Here is a 20059-nt window from a genome sequence, read left to right on the forward strand (position 1 = left end):
TAATTTTATAGGATTTCAATACAGATTTCAATATTGTACCATTTTCAAAATCGTTTAAAGTTTTTTTCCGACCCATTTTAGAAAAAACAAAAGATGCTTCAAATGTTGGAATACAAAATAATTTTTATTTACGTATTCCAACGAACAGTGAAGTCAAACATGTAAATGTTATGCAAATGTATATAAGGTTTTATGGCCGGTTCTAGTCGGTTCCGATTTATCTACTATGTATATGAAACTTTCGGGAAATAAATAAATTAATAATGCGTGGCGAACGAATAAATTTTGGATGTTGAATTTCTAAGTATATATAATTTCTTAATTATATAAACCATTTTCGGCACAAAAGTTGATATTACAACTTTTGTACATTGTTTATATCAAATTGTTAATTTGTTTTTTATATAACTAAGTGTTAGATATACTGTGTAAGGTAGCAAATATTGCCCCCCTTACTGTGTGGTCTGAAGTTATTATACAATCGCAAAGATATAAAAAGGGTTTTTCCGAAAGAGTTCTTATTTTGTTATTTAATATTAATATAATTTTTTTGTGGGGCATACATACATTTTTTTTGTACAGAGACGACTGCCTCCCATTTTACCGTGGGAAACTTAAAACAAAATTTAGCAACATTTGTAACGGTTAGAATTGATTAAAAGCCACATCAAAATCATACGCAATTATGAACAACAAATAATAAAAATGGTGAATATAAGTTAACTCAAAAAAGAGTTTCAATTAATAAAAAATTATATTTTTTTTTTTAGTTTTATGACCATAAGGTCTTTATTAATAATTCGCAAAAACAGAACTGACTTTAGTTTTACAAATGTGTCCCTACCTAATTTCGCCTGCCCACCTATGCTGCTGGCGTCGGTGCTGCTCTGCTTTGATTATTGCTGCACTCGTTGGCTATGCTGATTCTCACGCTACGTCTGCACTTTTATGTAACCGGACGCTCGTGCGACCCCAAGTACCTTTGTTGACGAGTGTTGAGCAAGCGGATACCCGTGCAGCTCCAAATGTTCTAATCAAAACATTTGTGGTGTTGGCTTATATATTACTGGCATGTCATTACCTGCATTAATAATTTTCGAGCTGCCGGATTTAAATTAAGCAACCAAGTGGTGTGCTATAAGTTTCTTTAAAGTTGATTTAAAAGCCAACAGAGTGATAGTAGAGAGAAATTCAATTCGGGCTGCCGGATTTAAATTAAGCAACCAAGTGGTATGCTAAAAATTTCTTTAAAGTTGATTTAAAAGCCAACAGAGTGATAGTAGAGAGAAATTCAATTCGGTAAAGTCCTTGCAGAAATGAGTCTCAGCTAGTGGGATTTCGAACAGGAAATTTCACTGTTTTTAAAAGTGTAAGCGATTTGTGGGCGTTAAAATGGGCGTGGCAACGTTCAGAAACAAACTTACCCAGCGTAAGCGTCACTAGAGTCTGCATGTCCAACTTCTTACTACCTTTTTCCGAGATCACGACGCTTATACGGACAAACATGGCACAATCGACTTGCTTATCGATACTGATTATAAATATAGGATCGGTAAAAATATATATACTTTAAGGGGTCAGAAACACTTCCTGCTACCTGTTACATACTTTTAACAAATCTAGTATACCCTCTTACTCTACGAGTAGTAGGTACAAAAATAGTTCAATTGAATGGTAATATTGTTTTTTTGTTTTTGTAGCATTTGATAATTGTTCACGGCACGCAACTGTAAAGTTATTGCTTGCGCATTTGCCAAAAATTAAGAACACTGAATAACATTGTGCGTTTTTTTCAGGTGAAATACTGCGTGACGAAGAAATCAATAAATTGAATCATCCCCGAGGCCAGTTTAACAGGTATTTCAAAATTGGCGTTGTAAGAAAAAAATTCGGATCAAATTTGAAGTCCAGAAAAAAGGTTTAAAACAAACCTCGAGTTCCCCCAACTATCTGATACCCGTTACTCAGCTAGTGAAAGTGCGAAGGAGGCTTTTCAACACTGACAGTTTTTGGCAAATCGATAGAAATTTACAAGACTAATACAAAAAATGAAAAAAGGTGCATGGCAGCTTTGGGCGGTTTGTGGGCGTTAAACTGAGGGTGACAAAAAGTTTTTTGGCAAAATGATAGAAATTTACAAGACTAACAAAAAAATAATCAAAACATTTTTCAAAAGTGTAAGCGCTTTGTGCGGTTTGTGGGCGTGGCAACTTGAATCGACAAACTTGCGCTGTGCCTATGTATCTGAGTCTGCTGAGTCTCAACTTTCTAGCTTTTATAGTTACTGAGATCTCGACGTTCATATGGACAGACTGACGGACATGGCCAGGTCGACTCGGCTTTTGATCCTGATCAAGAATATATTTACTTTATATGGTCGGAAACGCTTCCTTCTGCCTGTTCTATACTTTTCAACGAATCTAATATACTCTACTCTTGTTATTCTAATGTACAGTTGCAAAAAATAATAGCACCACCATAGCGTATTTTATTCTCGATCAAATAAATTAAGGTTGCGGCACCGTTATTAGGAAATATCGATTTTTCGCATAAAGCTATTCCCTATCCGAATATGAAAAAAATGTATAGTAGGAGCCATACCTTTATTTTTTTTAATTTTTTGTGTGAGAAAAGGTGAGGTTGTGTGATCAACATTTGTTTGTGTATATTTTGGTGACGGTGATGCTACCTTTTGCCGAATACGATATGCCGCTAAAATGGGTCTTCCAACAAGACTATGACTCCAAGCACACCAGCAGGAAAGCCAAGGATTGGTTCCAAAATAAATCATCGAAAATCCTTGGCCGGATATGAGAAAAACAGTTGTAGTTATCACGGTGTCCTGGAGCAAGATATCCAGGACCTGGAATTCCATGCCAAAACGTTGAGCACCTGTTATTGGGAATAAGGGATACACTACCAAATATTAATTTGGTGATATGGGTGTAGTTTTAATACGCAAACATTTGTTTTAGTGAATTTGATACTATTAATTTTAAAATTGAAAATGTAAGCATTTTTTATGAAGTGGTGCTATTTTATTTTTCCTAAGAGAGTTTTTTATTTAAGAGAAGGATAAATAGAACAATTGTAGTTCTTTTTTATTTCCTAATAAGTTAATTGTTTATCCTTTCTAAGGAGGTATTTCAGCTCCTTTTAAATCCTTAATTGTAGGTAGGGGACTTATTGAAACATATATTGGCCAAGTGGTGGTATTTTATTTTTTTCGCAGCTGTATTCGGTAAGAAGTTCTCTCTGCTTTGCAGTGGTTCAAGGTCTATGGTTTACCGTTGGACCAGGCTGCCCTTGACTCCTTCCGCATGACATCCTCCATCGCTGTTGTGGGGAGTTTTAAGACTACTCGAGTCTACTTTTCAAGAAAATGTGCGCCCAATCGCAACCTTCAACCTTTTATAAAACATAAACATACTTTTTTTTTTTTATGCAATTTTGAGCATACCACTAAATTAAGAAAGCTTAACCATATTTTACAATTTACAAAAGAGACAGGATATACATTTTTGTTTTATCAAACCAAAATTGTTCTTGACAAATTACTATTAAAGAGAGGATGACAGTATTTCAAAACAATTTCTCATCTTAAGTTCCGTGAAGAATTTTACATATAACATACATAAATTTTATTTTTTAAATAAATTATTGAATTGTTGTTTTACATTTTCTTTTTAGGCTTGAACTTTTAAGAGAACGAGGTCATACCAACGGGGAGAGCAAAAATTTGGAGGATATGAAAATCAAACGAGATTCTCGGAATGACCGTTCACTGCCGAAGAAAATTTCCCAGAATGAACTTGTGAGTAAAATATGTTGTTATCTTGTTGTGCCCTCATTATAGAGCCTACAAACCATATTGTTAAGTTAAAGTTTCGATGCTGTCAGCAGCGAAAGCCATTTCTTGTGATAATTTGTTCATTATTTCTAATGCATGACAAACAGCATAATTTAGAAGTTACTGTATGATCTTTACACATTTATGATTATGTTATAAACAAATCATAAACTGTCCGATTTTAATAAAATGGCGTAAGAGTGGGCGTGGCAACATGAATTGACAAACTTGCGCCGCGTCTATGCCTCTGGAGTCTGTGTGCTTAATCTCAACTTTCTAGCTTTAGTAGTTCCTGAGATCTCAGCGTTCATACGGACGGACATGGCCAGATCGACTCGGCTATTGATACTGATCAAGAATAAATATACTTTATATGGTCGGAAACGCTTCCTCCTGCCTGTTACACACTTTTCAACGAATCTAGTATACCCTTATACTCTACGAGTAACGGGTATAATTACGTACAGGTACCCTTGTGGGCCTTAGCGTTGGCGCCTTCTCTATTTTCATAGCTATTATTTGTCAAGGAGAAGTAAATTGCCACGAAAGGAGTAGGTCTGGTCTTTTTTATGTTCTTTATTTTTGGCACTAAAATATTTGGAAATTTTAAAATTCACTCGTGTATCATTCGATCCAATCTAGGTAAAGCTTTCGCTTATCTAAAAAAAAAACATTTGACCCTCATTTGCAATCAGTCTCAAACATTTGACCCTCATTTGCAATCAGACTCATAATAAGCAATTAAGCAAATTATAATAAGCAATGTACATATGTACAGCAAAGACATCGGCCGCCATTTTTTTATGAAGTTCATATGACGCCGATATACCGATAACATCGGATCAGGCAGTAGTGGATCTAAATGCCCAGTTTTTGCAAACAACCTATTCCACGTTAACTTTTCTGAACCACATTTTTTTTCCCACTCTAAACGAAAGCTCACTGTTTTCCGATACTCAGCGTGTGGAGCCTGTCCATTTCCCAAGTCCCTAGGGAAATTCTGGCTTTGTGCATAGGTTCTGTGCCATTTGTGATCTTATCAGTGTAGTGATAACAAATTAAATGCAATTTATTACAGAGGTATTTATAAATTGTCGAATATCCCCAAGTTTTTTGAAAATGTTATCACTCCTTATTTGCAGCACGTTTGTAGGTCAAATATATCATGTCAGCACGGTTTTATAAAACGCAGATCAACAAATACTTTTGGAGCTTACTTCCATCGGAATAAAGGGCTTTAAAAATAACTTTCAAGCACGGACTTTAGTCAAGAATCTGACTTGGTTAATCATTCACTTCTGGAATAAATTGGATTTAAAGTTATTTGAATCTCCTAATCACATCAGCCGTTCCCCAAGGGAGTCAAGTTGGTTCGCTCATTTTTATCTATTTAATATTACCTTCCCTTAGTTTTTAAACATTCGCGTGTACTTATGTACGCAGAGGATGTTAAATTATGTCTGCAGTATAAGGACATTTTTTTCCATTCGGACTAACAATTTGATCTAGACAGCTTTCAAAAATGGTGGCGGGATAACTTAGAAAACTTAAATGCCTCTATGTGTATGCTCACTTTTTATCGTGACTTACCCGCGACGTACACTTTAAGTGGGTGCTCTTTGGACTGAATTGCACGGGTTCTGTATGCAAGACAATTACGTTTCGTTAATTATTTATAAAACCAGGGGTGTGCCAGATTTAATAAACGGTGGTTAAAGGAATTCGATGATCTCCACATGACTAATACGTACACATTTTGCTAGTCTATCCGATTCTTGAGTATGGAACATCAGTTTTGAGCCCATAATACGGAGTTCACTCGGACAGTATTCAACCGGTTCAAAAAAACGTCTTAATGTTGGTCTTAAAGTTTATTAACTTACCTTCTGAAGCTAAGCTTAGAACGATGCTTAGAACAATTTCTATTTGTAATCTTATTCGTAGTATATGGATAGTTTTTTAGATAGTCCTTCTAATTTCTGATTTTCTAGAAAACACAAATAGTTTGCATACAAAATTTGAAGTCCGTGCGACCACGGGCGGAGGGGCCTCGTAGTGTAGTGGATAGCGCAACTACCTGTTAAACACGAGGTCGTGGGTTCAAACCCCACCCATGACAAGAGTATGGCCACACAAACTTTCCTCTCAAAAAGATACCTTTCTAGCTTTTAGAAAGTATTCTTCCATCCATAATGTGTATATTCATTTAAATGTTAGCAATCAAAGAACTCTATGTAATAAGCACAAATTGTAACAAAATACATTTTTTTAAAAATATAATACATATGTATATATGATAGAAATATAAAAATAATAAATATAAACCAAGAGAGAACGCTATAGTCGAGTTTCCCGACTAAGCTAGTAAAAGTGTGAACAAGATTTTTTAATATTTTCTGGAATACTGTTAGAAATGGAAAAAAAGTGGACTTTTGTGCGGAAAAATGCTTCGCACTTCTTTGTCTGCTTTGTGAGGAACCTTAAAACCCCCACAAATCCGGGTGCTGGAGATCGGCCTAGCAACAAAGAAGACGGCTGGAATGCGAGATGAGTCCAGGGCGGTCAGGTCAAACGGTAAAATAATAGACCTTTAACCCCTGCAAAGCGGAGAGACCGTGATCTAACGGTACCGCGCTGGAGGTCGAACGGTAACGGTGTGGACTTTGAACAAGCACAAAGAGGACACACCGTGAACTAACGGGACATGAGTTGGACCAAAGATATTATAATAACTAGATGCGTAACGGCCATACATTGGTTTTGCACTATGCAGCCACTTTTTTGGTGACGACCAAAATTGCTCTCTTTTCGCTCGCCTAATAGAATTGTCTTGCTTGTATGAGTAAAAACAATAAAGGAGATCGTGTAGAAGACGATTTTAGGCCCGAAATCAATTTTGATCTAAGAAACAAATTTGATTAATGTTTTGGTCAATTTCGATTCGTAACTCTTATGGTTTGAAAAAAGTTTTTTATACCCGGTACTCGTAGAGCATTTCTTACCACCCATAATTGCGCGCTTTTTAAAAATATCAAAATAAAATATAAAAAATAATTTAAGTGAATCTTATTTGCATTTTAAATACTGAAATTTATACTAGTAATTTGACTAAATAACTATAGTAAATAATTAAAATGTATATAAAGTAAATTATTAAAACTACTGTAATTTAAAACAAAGAATTTAAAAAAAAAAGAAATTACATTTAAAATATTTCATAAAAATAATTCATAAACTCAAATATTAATTATAACATAAATAAAAATATGGAAACTCTTTATTGCAAAATTGATTTCATTGATGCACGAAGTGCGGACATAAGCACCGAAGAATCATCGACGTCTTATATTTTGCACACGTCGCACGCTGAATACTCTAATGAAAACTATTCTAATATAAAATCATATTTGAAAATTATTATGCATTATTAGGTACATAGATTGTGCTATTATTATTTCTATGTTGAATTTAAATAATTGTTATGTTAAGGCAATGCAAAACTAGAGTTTTTAAGTGGTGGCAATTTATAAAAAATAATATAGATTTAAAGTCTAAGAACTTCTAAAATGAAGGGAATATTTTGTCATTTTTACAATGCTTGTGCATACGTGTAAATTAAAATTGATGTTAAAAAATTATTTAAAAAAATATTTTATTTTTATATTTTAATAAATTTATTGGTGATAAACTTTTTCACTTAAACAATATTACAAGACACTATTATCTGATTTTATCTTCGATCGTTCTCGATCCGATCCCGAAACAGACTGACTCTTAGATTCTGAATCCTGATCCATTCAACCTCGGCCAGAAGCTTTTCTTTGGAAACTTCTTGAACTTTCAATTATGTTTAGAATAAAAGCTTGATGCTGAAATTATTTCTTGCATTGTGAAATTCAATTATGCTGACCGATGCAGTTTGATTGAAGCGCAATAAGTTGACCATGGTTTGGTCTCCAAGCGGAAGCTGTGTTTTTTTTTGGAGTTTGATTGTTTATCTTAGCGGGGAGCTAAGCGCTGGCAAAGGCAATGACAAAAACAAAGACAAAGGAAATGCCGCCTAGATTGAAATTTAAAATTTGTTTATAAACTGGGATAGAGTGCTATGTTTACGGGTTGGATAACTCTCCCCCTTCTAAAATGACGCGTCCCGCTTCATTACGAATTTCGTTTAAACGTTCATTTAATTCTGTTAAAAATACTTCCTCATTATTTGGTTTTTCTAGTTCTGGCCGTTTTTGTTTGGTTACAAATAAAAAATATCTGAATTTTACTATTAATGTAGTAATCAAATACAAAATGAATAAAATTAATAATATAAAAGAAAGTGATATCTTGGTATTACTTATTTTAATGAAGGGATTTAAAATGTTTATATTATCTAGAGAGAGTTCCGAGTTATTGGACAATATGTAATCGGATATTTCATAATCTGTAAAATGGTTTGTGGTTATGTATTCAAGAATTTTACTTTCTAAATTTGTATATGAAATGTTGTTTATTGTGGTTGTTCCGTTAAATGTTATTAGAAATGACCCATTTAAGTGGGAGTTGTTAACAATATTGTAACCATTTATAAAAATGGCACCATCTTGGATGATATCTATTTCCTTATTTTTTTCCCTTATTTTCTTACAAGTGGATTTTTCTCCATTTAATAATTTGGTAAAACAAGTTTTTTCCTTACTTATAGTACAGTAATTGTTAAAAAGTTCGGTCTTAAATGTAGACATTTCATAATATGTATTGTCGCATTTTGCGACTTGATTGCTTATTACTAGTTTTCCATCGCCTTTTGAAATCGCTCTAGCATAGTATATTTCGCATCTGTTATAAACTATAGGGTATTTTACATAAATTATTAAGAGTTCTTTATGTAATACGATTTTGAACACAGAGATATCCATTAGGTCTGCAATGATTACTGGTCTTAATTCGTGACTTAATATTTCTTTTATATCTTCATGGTTTAAAATTTTAGTATTAAAGACATCAATTTTAGCTAATGTGATAGTATCGATTAAATTTTGCAAGTCAAATGTTAAAAGTTTTAGGCGATGTTTTCTTAATGGTAAATCTTGGTCCATAAATACATGTTTAAAATCATCAGAAAGAGATTCTATTTCTTTAAACAATTTGGAATTGATAATAAATTGTTTGTTATTATTTTCTATTAAGTCATTGATTGTATTTTGAATTTTGACGAAGTCGTCATGATCCGGAGTTCCAGCTAACCACTTCCACACGGTGCCTAATTCATTAATTCCCTTTTGGATCTAGATGATGTTAACTGTGATAAAATTAGTTCGATAACTTCTAAGTCGTATGTGATTTCCCATTGTGATCTTTTGTTAGTGTCTCTCTTTATGTTTTCTGTTTCAACATTGATTATTTCTTTATAAAAACTTAAATTGGTTACGTGGAATAAATCGCTATAGGATTCGTAAGTAAGAACATCCTTTTTGTCTTTGAACAGGAAAAATTCGTGATTGGAGTAATCAATTATTTCTGAAGTGGCTATCACTACGAATGGTATTAGAAGTAACAAGAAATGCATTGTCTGTAAATTTAAAAGAAATATAATATTTGTTAAAACTTAATATTGTCTTTGTGAATAGTTCTGTTTCTACTATTGATTACTATTTTATTAGGTAGGTTTTCCTTAACAATCTGTTTTTTATATCTTGTTTTTAGCTTATTTCTTTCCCCATGTTTCTTTTCATAAACAACCTGTCCTACATGATATTCTTTTTCTTTACGGCCTTCATTATGTGTTTCTAACATTTTTTCCTGAGTGTTCTTCAGAATGTTTGGAATGTTTTTGTGTTCAATTTTATTATAGAGAATATCAAAAGGTTTTTGGTTTGTTGTAGAATGAATACTCTGATTGAATTCTTTTGCGGCTCTAATAATTATTTCAGAATAGTCAATGAGATTAAATTCTTCTTTTATGCAACGAGCTAATTCTGTTAATGTCGAATGTGCCCTTTCAATTTGTCCGTTCGAGGTACTATGTCTGGGGTCTGCGAAATGTAGAGTTAAACCACATCTTTGTGCAAAGGATTTAAATTGAGCAGAGGTAAAGCTCGGTTCATTATCGGTCATAATTACTTTGGCGTGTGGAAATTGTTGAAGTAATTCCATTACTTTATTCTCGATGTTTAGTTTATTTTGAATTTCTTTTACTACTAGGAATTTTGAATATGCGTCAATACAAGTTAAGAAAATAAGATTCTGCGCGTAATAAATATCGATGTGTAAATTTTCTCCCTCTTTAGTTGGGATAGGAGCTTCCCCAATAGGAATTTTAATTGGATGCCTGTTATATTTATTTTCGTTGCAAATTGTACAATTTTTTATGTATTCCCTTAATTTGGTAAGTAAATTTGGCCAATAATATAATCTATTGATTTGTTTGTAGTTTTCGTCTAGTCCTCTATGAGCTCGACAATGTGTTTCTTCTATTATAATCGCCCTATCTTCATTTTTTTCCACGTCTTGTAGAAATATTTTAGTAAAAGAAATTTGTTAGTAAAGTTATTTTTTAAAGGTAATTGAATATGATAAAGATCTTCTAAGGTGCAATGAATTCCTACCGTTATGTTCGGTGGTAGATATTCCCTTAATATTGTTATTAAATTTTCTGGCGTATCATATTCGATTATATGTCGTGTCTTGTCAAAAACTTTCAATGACTCATGTATTGTATACCTTCCCGTTGTTAATAACAGTTGTTGTTGAAACTGATTTAACGGTTTACGGGTCTCTTGTATTACATTTTCAAAACTACTTTCGGCAGAATGCTGTGTATTTTGATCTGAGCTTGATTGTTCTATATCGCTGTCTGTAAGGTTATTTAATTTTATTCGAGATAATGCGTCAGCGACGACATTTGTTGTTCCGGGCTTATATATTATTTTTGGGGTGAAACTTTCTATAAAAGAATACCATCTTTTCATTTCTATGTTCGGGTTTTTATCCGAGATTGTAAAAGATAAAGATTGATGGTCTGTTTGTATTTCTATACCGATTACTCCATATAAATAATTTCTGAGATTTTTAAGAGCCCAAACTATGGCTAACAATTCTTTTTTATTAGTAGCGTAAAGTTGTTCGGTTTATTTAAAGTTTTGGATATGAAAGTAATTGGTTTACTATCCTGTGATAATACCGCTCCGATAGCTACATCTGATGCGTCTGTTGTCAAAGTGAATTTTTTGTTGTAATCTGGTTGGACTAATTCCACTTGTGCTATTAAATTATCTTTTAGTTCGTTAAAAGCTTTTACAGCTGGATCATCTAACTGTATTGTAATTTTTGTAGACATTCTTCTAGAAATTTTACCATTATCTCCTCCTAAGTATTTGGTTAGGGGTTTGGCAATTTTTGCATAGTTTCGGACAAATTTTCGGTAATATCCAGTGAGTCCCAGGAAACTTCGAAGTTCTCTAATGTTTTTTGGAATCGGATACTTCATAATTGTGTAAATTTTTTCAGGATCCGTTTTAATTACATTGTGGGAAACGATATAACCAAGAAATGCTGTTTCTAATTTAAAGAATTTCGATTTTTCAAGAGAAATTTTCATATTAGCTTGTTGTAAAATATTAATTATTTGAATTAGGTCAGTATAATGTTGTTCAATTGTATTTGAAAAGATTATTATGTCATCCATATAAACATGACAAGTTTTTCCGACTTGTTCTCTTAATATATCGTCCATTGCTCTTTGAAATATTCTGGGGGCGTTTGTTAACCCAAATGGCATACGTAAGAATTCAAATTTCCCGTTATTAATAGAAAAGGCTGTTTTTTCAATATCTGACTCTTTCATTAAAATTTGGTGGAATCCTGATTCCAAATCAATTGTTGAGAAATATTTTGACTTTCCTAAGTTAGATAGTATTACAGACGGGTCTTGCATCGGGTATCTGTCCGGTATTGTGCTTTCGTTTAATTTTTTATAGTCGATAACTAGTCGGTGTTTTAGAGTTCCATCTTCGTTTTGACCTTTTTTGGGTACTACTAAGACTGGTGAATTATAGGGGCTTTTACTAGGTCTTATTATTTGTTCTTTTAACATTCTATCGATTTCATTATTAACGAAATCTGAGACTGACATAGCATAAGGATATTGTTTGCTATAAATTGGCCTGTCATTGACAGTATTTATTTCTCCTCGAATATCGGTTCGAAAAGGGATTTGCATATTTATTTTAGAATGCTCCTTTTCAATTTTATTCATAATTTTATTTTCGAAATTTTTCAGTTGATTTGAATTTATTATTAGATTATGAATTTTTCTTTGTCGGAAAATTCAACGACGGCGTGTTCAGGATTTGTGGATCCCAAACTATTAGTTTTATTGTTGACGGATAATTCAACGTCGGAGTGATCAGGATTTTTTGATCCTAAGCTTTTTGATTGTAATTTGACGGAAATAACATCGTCGGCGTGTTCAGGATTTTTTAATCCAAAACTTTTCAATTGTAATTTGACGGAATTAACATCGTCGGCTTGTTCAGGATTTTTTGATCCCAAACTTTCAATTGTAATTTGACGGAATTAACATCGTCTGCGTGCTCGAGATTATAAGATCTCCAGCTATAATTACTTCCTTCTGCAATAACTGATTCAGTTTTATATTCTATTTGATTGCAAAAGTATTTCTTTATAATATATTCTTTTAATGGAAGAGTATTATTTTCTCCAATTAAACACAAATCGTTTTTCTCTTCATTGTCATAACATTCTAGTTTTTCCTTTTTCCATTATATTCAAGAATACCTTTATCTACATCTATTTTAGCTCCAATTTTCCTTAATAGATTGTACCCAATTAATAAGTCGGATTCCAAACCTTCTATTTCATAAAATATATGTTTCGCTTCAAATATTGTTAGTATATGGTAATATTTTATAATTGAGTATCCATGAACTGTTGATACTCTCTTGTAAATTGGTAATTCTTTTTTATTTTTATAAATTCCTTTTTGATATAGCAAGAAGAGGCTCCTGTGTCAATCAATATTTTTAGTTGTTTTTTTGTAATTCTGTCTATTCTTGTTATATGAGGCATTCCTCTGTAGGACCTTGATTTAAAAAATGATCCTCATCAATGTTATTTATTCTCATACCTTTCTGGGCTGGTTGACTTACTGTCCCAGTTGCTTCCCTTTTAATGGATTTGTGGTTCACTTTTTTGAGCTTGGTTATGATTATAATTATATCTGTGTGCAAAATTATTATAATTCTGTCTGTTATTATTATACCCCCTATTGTAATTATTACTCGGACGATAGTAATTATTATTCGGACGATTTTGATACTTTATGAAACTTTCGACTTCCATTGGTTCTGGTGGGGGTTGTACCTTAGAATTGTTATTTGAATTCCAATTATTATATTGCCCGAAGTTCCCGTTTTGCGGCCAATTATTATTCAGGTTGTTATTCCAGTTATTATTCATTCTGTTATTATTATTATTATAATTAATATTATTATTGTTGTTATTATTATTATTCTGTCTGGAATTAACTGTATTAAATCTTAAGTTGTTTCCCTGACCTTTATTTTCATTCCTAAATCCATAATACCTATTTGCAAATTGGGCTCGAAAGTTGTTAGACTCTAATTCTTGACACTTTGCCAAAGCGTTTGGCAAGTCTGGTGGGTTTAGAGAAAATAGTGTTTCTGAGATTGAACCGTTCAATCCAGAAATAAAAATTCTAAGAGCGTTGCTCCTAATTGTTTTATTTGTTTCTTTGGTTATTTCGCTGTCTTTTCCGTATGTCATTATGGTTTTATTTATCAGTAATGTCATTTTCTTGTTTACCTCGTTGTAGAATTCTGTAATGGTCATACGTCCCTGCCTAAGGATGCTTAATTCTGATTCGAGAATATGGATTGGTCTTTTATCGTTATAAATAAAATCCAATCTGGAAAGAATTGCTTGAAAGTTTAAAACTGTACCATGGTTAGTTAGAGCATCATGTGCTGCTCCCATGATTTTATTACGTAGAATTGTTAAAGCGATAAAATATTGTTCGCTTCGAATTTTGTATAGACTCATGGCAGTTTCTGCCGCTTCTCTCCAGCCTACATATTGGGTTATTTCTCCTGTGAATTTTGGTAAAGATTTAACAACCTCTAGGGTAGTTTCACAATTTATAGTTGGGTCGATTGTTTGGATTTTATAATCTTCCACTACATTTTTGCTAGCGATTATATGCCCTTCTATCCCTTCAATTTTTCTGGTTACTTCACTCAATTGTACACTTATTAATCGGTTAATTAATTCCATCGTCAGATTGCTGGCGTTGGATATCCCGCCCGCAGAGAGGATTGGTGCTGAACCTCCGGTTGCCATTGTTAAATTTAAATCTTCAAAACTTTTTATTAAATTTTCCAGATTGTTTTCTTATATTAATGGTTTAAATAGATATTAAATTTTTTTTCTTTTTTACACTTTATAGTATTTTGTATATCCTGATCTTGTTTAAAGACTTAAAATTATTTTATTCTGCTCACGATACTTTCCGTTGTATTCTTCCTTCAGTTCTGTTGGGGTCTTCCTTCAAAAGAAATTTTTTGTATTCAGCTGTGGCGGGGGATGGCCCTTTGCTCTTCCTTCCTTCTTGGTGTTGATTTTTTATTATATATTTTTTGAATATTTTGGTTATAGTTTTTGGGTTGGTTTCATTTCTTTTTCTTGTTGAGTTCTGGTTTGGTAGAGTTCGGTTTTTGTTGAGTTTTGTTTAGTATCGTGTTCTTGTAATTCGTATTAAGTATTCAGTCCACCTTTCTTTTTTTTTTTTTTTTTTTTTTTTTTAACTTCTTAATTGGATTATTGCATTAATTGATTTCCAATTAAGTTTTTCCACGATCACTGTCACAGTAGTTAAATGTCGTTGGATTAATGAGGATGTTTTAATTTTTCCTCTAAAAATATGGGTTGTTGGCGGCGCGAGTTCCGTTTTATATTTAACTTATTATCATTAATATTTATTTAGAACTTTTAAATGACACCGCCCCACGTTGGGCGCCAATTAAAATTGATGTTAAAAAATTATTTAAAAAAATATTTCATTTTTATATTTTAATAAATTTATTGGTGATAAACTTTTTCACTTAAACAATATTACAAGACACTATTATCTGATTTTATCTTCGATCGTTCTCGATCCGATCCCGAAACAGACTGACTCTTAGATTCTGAATCCTGATCCATTCAACCTCGGCCAGAAGCTTTTCTTTGGAAACTTCTTGAACTTTCAATTATGTTTAGAATAAAAGCTTGATGCTGAAATTATTTCTTGCATTGTGAAATTCAATTATGCTGACCGATGCAGTTTGATTGAAGCGCAATAAGTTGACCATGGTTTGGTCTCCAAGCGGAAGCTGTGTTTTTTTTTGGAGTTTGATTGTTTATCTTAGCGGGGAGCTAAGCGCTGGCAAAGGCAATGACAAAAACAAAGACAAAGGAAATGCCGCCTAGATTGAAATTTAAAATTTGTTTATAAACTGGGATAGAGTGCTATGTTTACGGGTTGGATAACTTGTATGCGTAATGCGTGCAAGAGAGCTGATGGCTCTAGAGCTCTCCGCTCACTGGCTTTTGAACAAAATTTCGAGAGAGCCTGGAGCCACTTGAAAAGCCACCACGAAAAAATCGTATGGCGTTACGCATCTTGTTATTCTAATGTCTTTGGTTGGACCTTGTAACCGAGCGGCCGTCTTCGTCTGTCCGTATCCGATCTCAGGAACAATAAAAGCTAGAACTAAGCTGAGATTAAGCACGTCGATTCCAGAGACATAGAGGAGCGCAAGTCTGATGTTGCCAAGCCCATTATCACTCCCACACTTGAATTTTTATTTTTAATTATTGTTTTTTTTTTTTAATATATTTTTTCAATATCTATCGATATGCTTGACAAATATAAAGTTTCTCGTTCGCACTTTTACTACCTAAGAACCGGTTTCTAAAAGTCGATTATAGAATTCTCTCTTGTTTTATGTTAGTTATGTTATGTGTCACAACAAATTATCGAATACTGATATATTGTATATAGTTAGATAATAGCGGTGTTTGTATCTTGGATTTCCAATAAAAATATACAATCCTTTAATTAATATTTTTTTTCGATTACTTATAAATTTTCGAAAGAGACATGCGCTTAAATGTTTTTCTTCCGCTCCCAGAAGAACGCATTAAGTGCGTTGATTAAAAGATTAAGTGTTACTTTGGAATAGATAGTTTGTGATTGCACAGACAAGGCGCTTACAAATTATGTTGCCTATTCCAAGACATTATTTTAAAAGACAAAAAATAACTTTGAATATTACTAAATCACTCATATCAGGACATATTTAAGGGCCTGTATCCATCCTTATCGTATTTATACTACAATATTTCCAAATTGATTAAGTCAATAGTATAAAATATACTTTTAAAATAATAATAAAACGTGCTATTCTAATAGTTTGTTTAATTTTATTGTAGGTTTTGCAGACATCTAATAAATATTCCGGACTTGACAATGAAGGATCGGAATAAATTATTTGTGTTTCCAATAAATAATAAATAAAAATAAAGAAAACATATATAAATATATATTATAAAATTTACAGCCAAATATACAGTGAGTCATTGGCATTGTTAACAAACGTAAAAAGATATTACCATCTTTCGGTAAACGTTTTTATGAATAAAATACTTCTTGCAGTATATCACACTTTAATGGTACACATAAGGTACACTTTTTTTTAGCGACTCAAATCAGTACACAATAACTGAAGCAGTATGACTGTTTTTTAATAAAATATGCAAGTCTAAAAATGAAATCGAACAATTTTTTTTTTACGTGGGCTTGACGTTCGGTATTTTGCAGCCGTTAGAGTTACAAAACGGCACTATTAATAGGCAAGGTCGGTTTGATTGCGTGGCAAACAGGTTTTTAGCAAAACTAATAAATATATATAAATGAAAAAATATCAAAACGTTTTTTAAAAGTGTGCGCGTGGCACTTTTGTGCGGTTTGTGGGCGTTGAAGTGGGCGCGGCAACATGGGTCAACAAACTTGCGTTGCGTCCCATGTCTCTGGATTCTGTATACTTAATTTTAGCTTTCTAGCTTTTGTAGCTTCTAAGATCTCGACGTTCATACGGGCTCGGGTGATCGACGGCGGCCGACCGCGGAGTTTGGAGAGCGAGAGCGTAAGTGCGGAAAAGAGGGTCGAGCCCGGACGAGAGCAAATGCTCTGTGCGCAGAGGCGATACAGTGGCCTCTCACATTAACATTCCGTCACCCCCTTGCAATCACCCGGGTTGCAACATGGTCCTTGCTATGGCTGATGGCAGGCCCCGGACACGACCCATCCGAAAACGGTGGTCTGGGCCACCGGCAGTCCGTCCTGGAACTTCAGGATGCCTGGCTGCATCACTCGCGTATACAGGTCCGCTCCCAGGACCACGGAGATTGTAGCGGGTAGGTAAACGCTCGTCGGCCAAGGAAATGTCCAGGAAGTGGGCCCGCACTGTCTCGCTCAGCTCCCGGATTGGAGTGCGAATGCGCACGTGGGGCTCGACCTTGAAAATCAGATCGAACCGGACGCTGATGTCCCGTTTGGAGCTTACGGTGGCCGAGCAAATCTGCTCATCCCCAACTCTGGTAGTTGGCAGTCTGAACGCTGTCGCCAGCAACGACTCGATGCAGCTCGTAGGCGTGCACGGGTCTATAAGTGCCGCCGTGTCGAATACCTGAGTTCCGGTATTAATCCGCACCAGAGCAGTCGGTAGCAGGTTGGCGCTGTGTCGCCGTAACAGGGGCGACAGCGACGGAGCGGAGGCTACGCTCGACGGGCTACTTGGACGGGACGGAAAACTGCCTAGGCGCAACGGACGGACCCTATTGAGAGGCCGAGGAACGCCGTGGTGAGGCGGACGAGGGCCGAGGAGCGGCTGAAAGACGTCGGAAAGCGCCAAGTGATTGTCGACGAGCGGCTGAAGAACGCCGTAGAGCGGCGGACGAGAGCCGAGGAGCGGGTGGGGGCCGCCGTGGAGTGGCGGACGACGGCCGAGGAGTAGCTGGGGGCCACCGTGGAGTGGCGGACAAGGGGCGCAGAGCGTCTAAAGAGTTCCGCGGGCTGTGGCGCTCGAAGAGGTGCAACAGCGTGTGATGATCCTAACCGCACGTTTTGCAGCAGTCCCCTCGCCGACACGTTCCGTGGGAGTGATCGTGGGCCAGACAGCGGGGGCAGTATCGATTGGCAAGGACAGCCCGTAGCCGCTTCTCGGCACTCAAGGGCAGAAATCGGCGGCATTTCCGTAACGGGTGGATCCCACTGCAGATTCGGCAACGGTACGAGTTGGTACCTCGAGCACATCTGCTTTCCAAATAGGCAGCCGGCATCTTATATCGGAAGAAGGACGACCTTTGCTATGGGACGTTTGATGAGCCACCGCGATGTGCGGAAGTCGACCACACGGACATGGCCGTCGGATCCTGGAAACACCGCGTCAATTCGGCCTAATCGCCACTCATTGGACGAAAGGTTGTCTTCCTTGACAACCACCATATCCCCGACACAGAGGTCTCTATTAGGGACTCGCCATTTGTTTCGCTTATGTTCTTCAAGGTACTCTTCCTTCCATCGCAGACGAAATTGCTGAAGGGGAGCCTTCAGGTGTTGCCAGCGGTTTATGATGGACGTTATATCCCCCTTTATCTCGGGTACAACCGTTGCGAGAAGGGGCCCTCCCTCAAGGCGTAAGTAACATAAGGTCCGCGGGGTCTTCGGAAATTGACGCGAGCGGACGCGAATTCAAGCACGCTTCGATCCGAGCCAAAAGCGTGGACAGCTCTTCGAATGTCTATTTACGCGTGGCCGTAGACTTGTAGAACAGAGTCTTGAAACTCTTCACGCCGGCCGGAGGAATGAATTCCCAAAACAGCTGCTGGTGACTATAGGCACCCGTCACAGCCCCTTTGAGTGCTTAAAGAAAATCGCGGGAGAGCTGGGCCGCTGCACCCACAAATGTCTATTCATTAACCGACTGAACTTGACGGGGGCATCCTCTTCGGGATACAAAGCGAGCGAAAGCAGCCAGAAATTTCTTAGTCTTGAGGTCGGACGTTGGCTCTAAATGGATGGGCTTGGTAGAGAAGCACACAAATACCAACACATACCCTTTGGTAATGAGGCAGGCTCGTCCGTTGTAGTCTTTGACGTCCAAGGATCCGGCATAGTCCATACCGGTATGCACGAATAGATCACCTTGCACGAATAATAGACTTAACCAAATTCCTCACATTCGGAATCCGAAATTGGGAACGGAGCAGACGGGTCATCAATTGATTACGGTCGTCGAGACAGATGGCAGCAGTACGGAAGGATTACCGGATGCCGTTCGTCATATTAGAGAATTTCGGAGGCTGTAGCCCGGTCGCAAGCTCTCATAAGACCTTTAGAATCGAGAATCGGGTTCAAGTTTTGGACAGGACTGGAAGCAGGCACCGGCTGCTTTTGGTCAAACAGCCAATTTCAAGGGTGAAATGCCTGCGTTGCGTGACGAAAATTAGGAGACGCTCGGCCGACGCAATCTCAGTCGACGTCAAGTGGTTCTAAAACGAATACTTGATCTTTCGCGCGCGCTGGATAAAGCGACGAACGTAAAGGAGGAATCGCAACGCCTTGTCGAGGGTGTAAAAACGCTCAAGAATATCTTCCTGGGGGGCCTTCGCTACATGGATTTTGACTGCTCGCTTCTCGAGTTCCGTCTAGGGGGAGTCATTGCCTTGAGTGGGCCACTCGCAACGCGGCCCTTGCAACCAGGCAGGACCATGCCACCACAGCCGACTGTCCGCGAGGTCTTAAAGCCCTACCCCCCGGGTAGCGAGATCAGCCGGATTATGCTCGGAGCGGACATGTGCAAATTTCTCGACCTCCGTGAACTGAGTGCTCCTTGTGACGCGATTAGCCACGAATGTTGTCCAATGACGGCCTGTGCATCCAGGCGAGAACAATAGTTGAATCCGTCCAACAATAGAGGGCGCAAGCAACCCCGGTCGTCTTCGGAAGAATGGCGTTGGCCATCTCGGACAAAAGAACGGCTTCGCACAACTCCAGCCGCGGGAGCGACACCGTCTTTACTGGGGCCACCCGTGTCTTTGCCGTTAACAAGTTCACCGCAACCGTGGACCCGACCTCAA

General features: G+C 36.3%; 1 protein-coding gene and 1 long non-coding RNA gene across 5 annotated transcripts in view; both read left to right on the plus strand.

The window, feature by feature from the left end:
- LOC120457867 (eukaryotic translation initiation factor 4B) overlaps positions 1–20059 on the plus strand; it is an 85202-nt gene that overhangs the window by 13060 nt on the left and 52083 nt on the right. For 2 of the 4 annotated variants that reach the window (XM_039645391.1, XM_039645393.1), the window contains exons 3-4: positions 1797–1857; positions 3691–3814. In XM_039645391.1, coding sequence (XP_039501325.1) covers positions 1797–1857; positions 3691–3814 — 185 coding nt within the window. Of the gene's footprint in view, positions 1–1796; positions 1858–3690; positions 3815–16351; positions 16590–20059 lie in introns of those variants that run through there. The other 2 variants (XM_039645392.1, XR_005617113.1) reach the window with 2 other exon arrangements.
- On the plus strand, positions 4243–6119 carry LOC122756653. Its single transcript, XR_006356541.1, has 2 exons — positions 4243–4930; positions 4993–6119. It is a non-coding gene; the product is annotated as an uncharacterized LOC122756653 (long non-coding RNA).

This window comes from Drosophila santomea, unplaced genomic scaffold, assembly GCF_016746245.2.
Source record: "Drosophila santomea strain STO CAGO 1482 unplaced genomic scaffold, Prin_Dsan_1.1 Segkk85_quiver_pilon_scaf, whole genome shotgun sequence".
NCBI classification, from domain to species: domain Eukaryota; kingdom Metazoa; phylum Arthropoda; class Insecta; order Diptera; family Drosophilidae; genus Drosophila; species Drosophila santomea.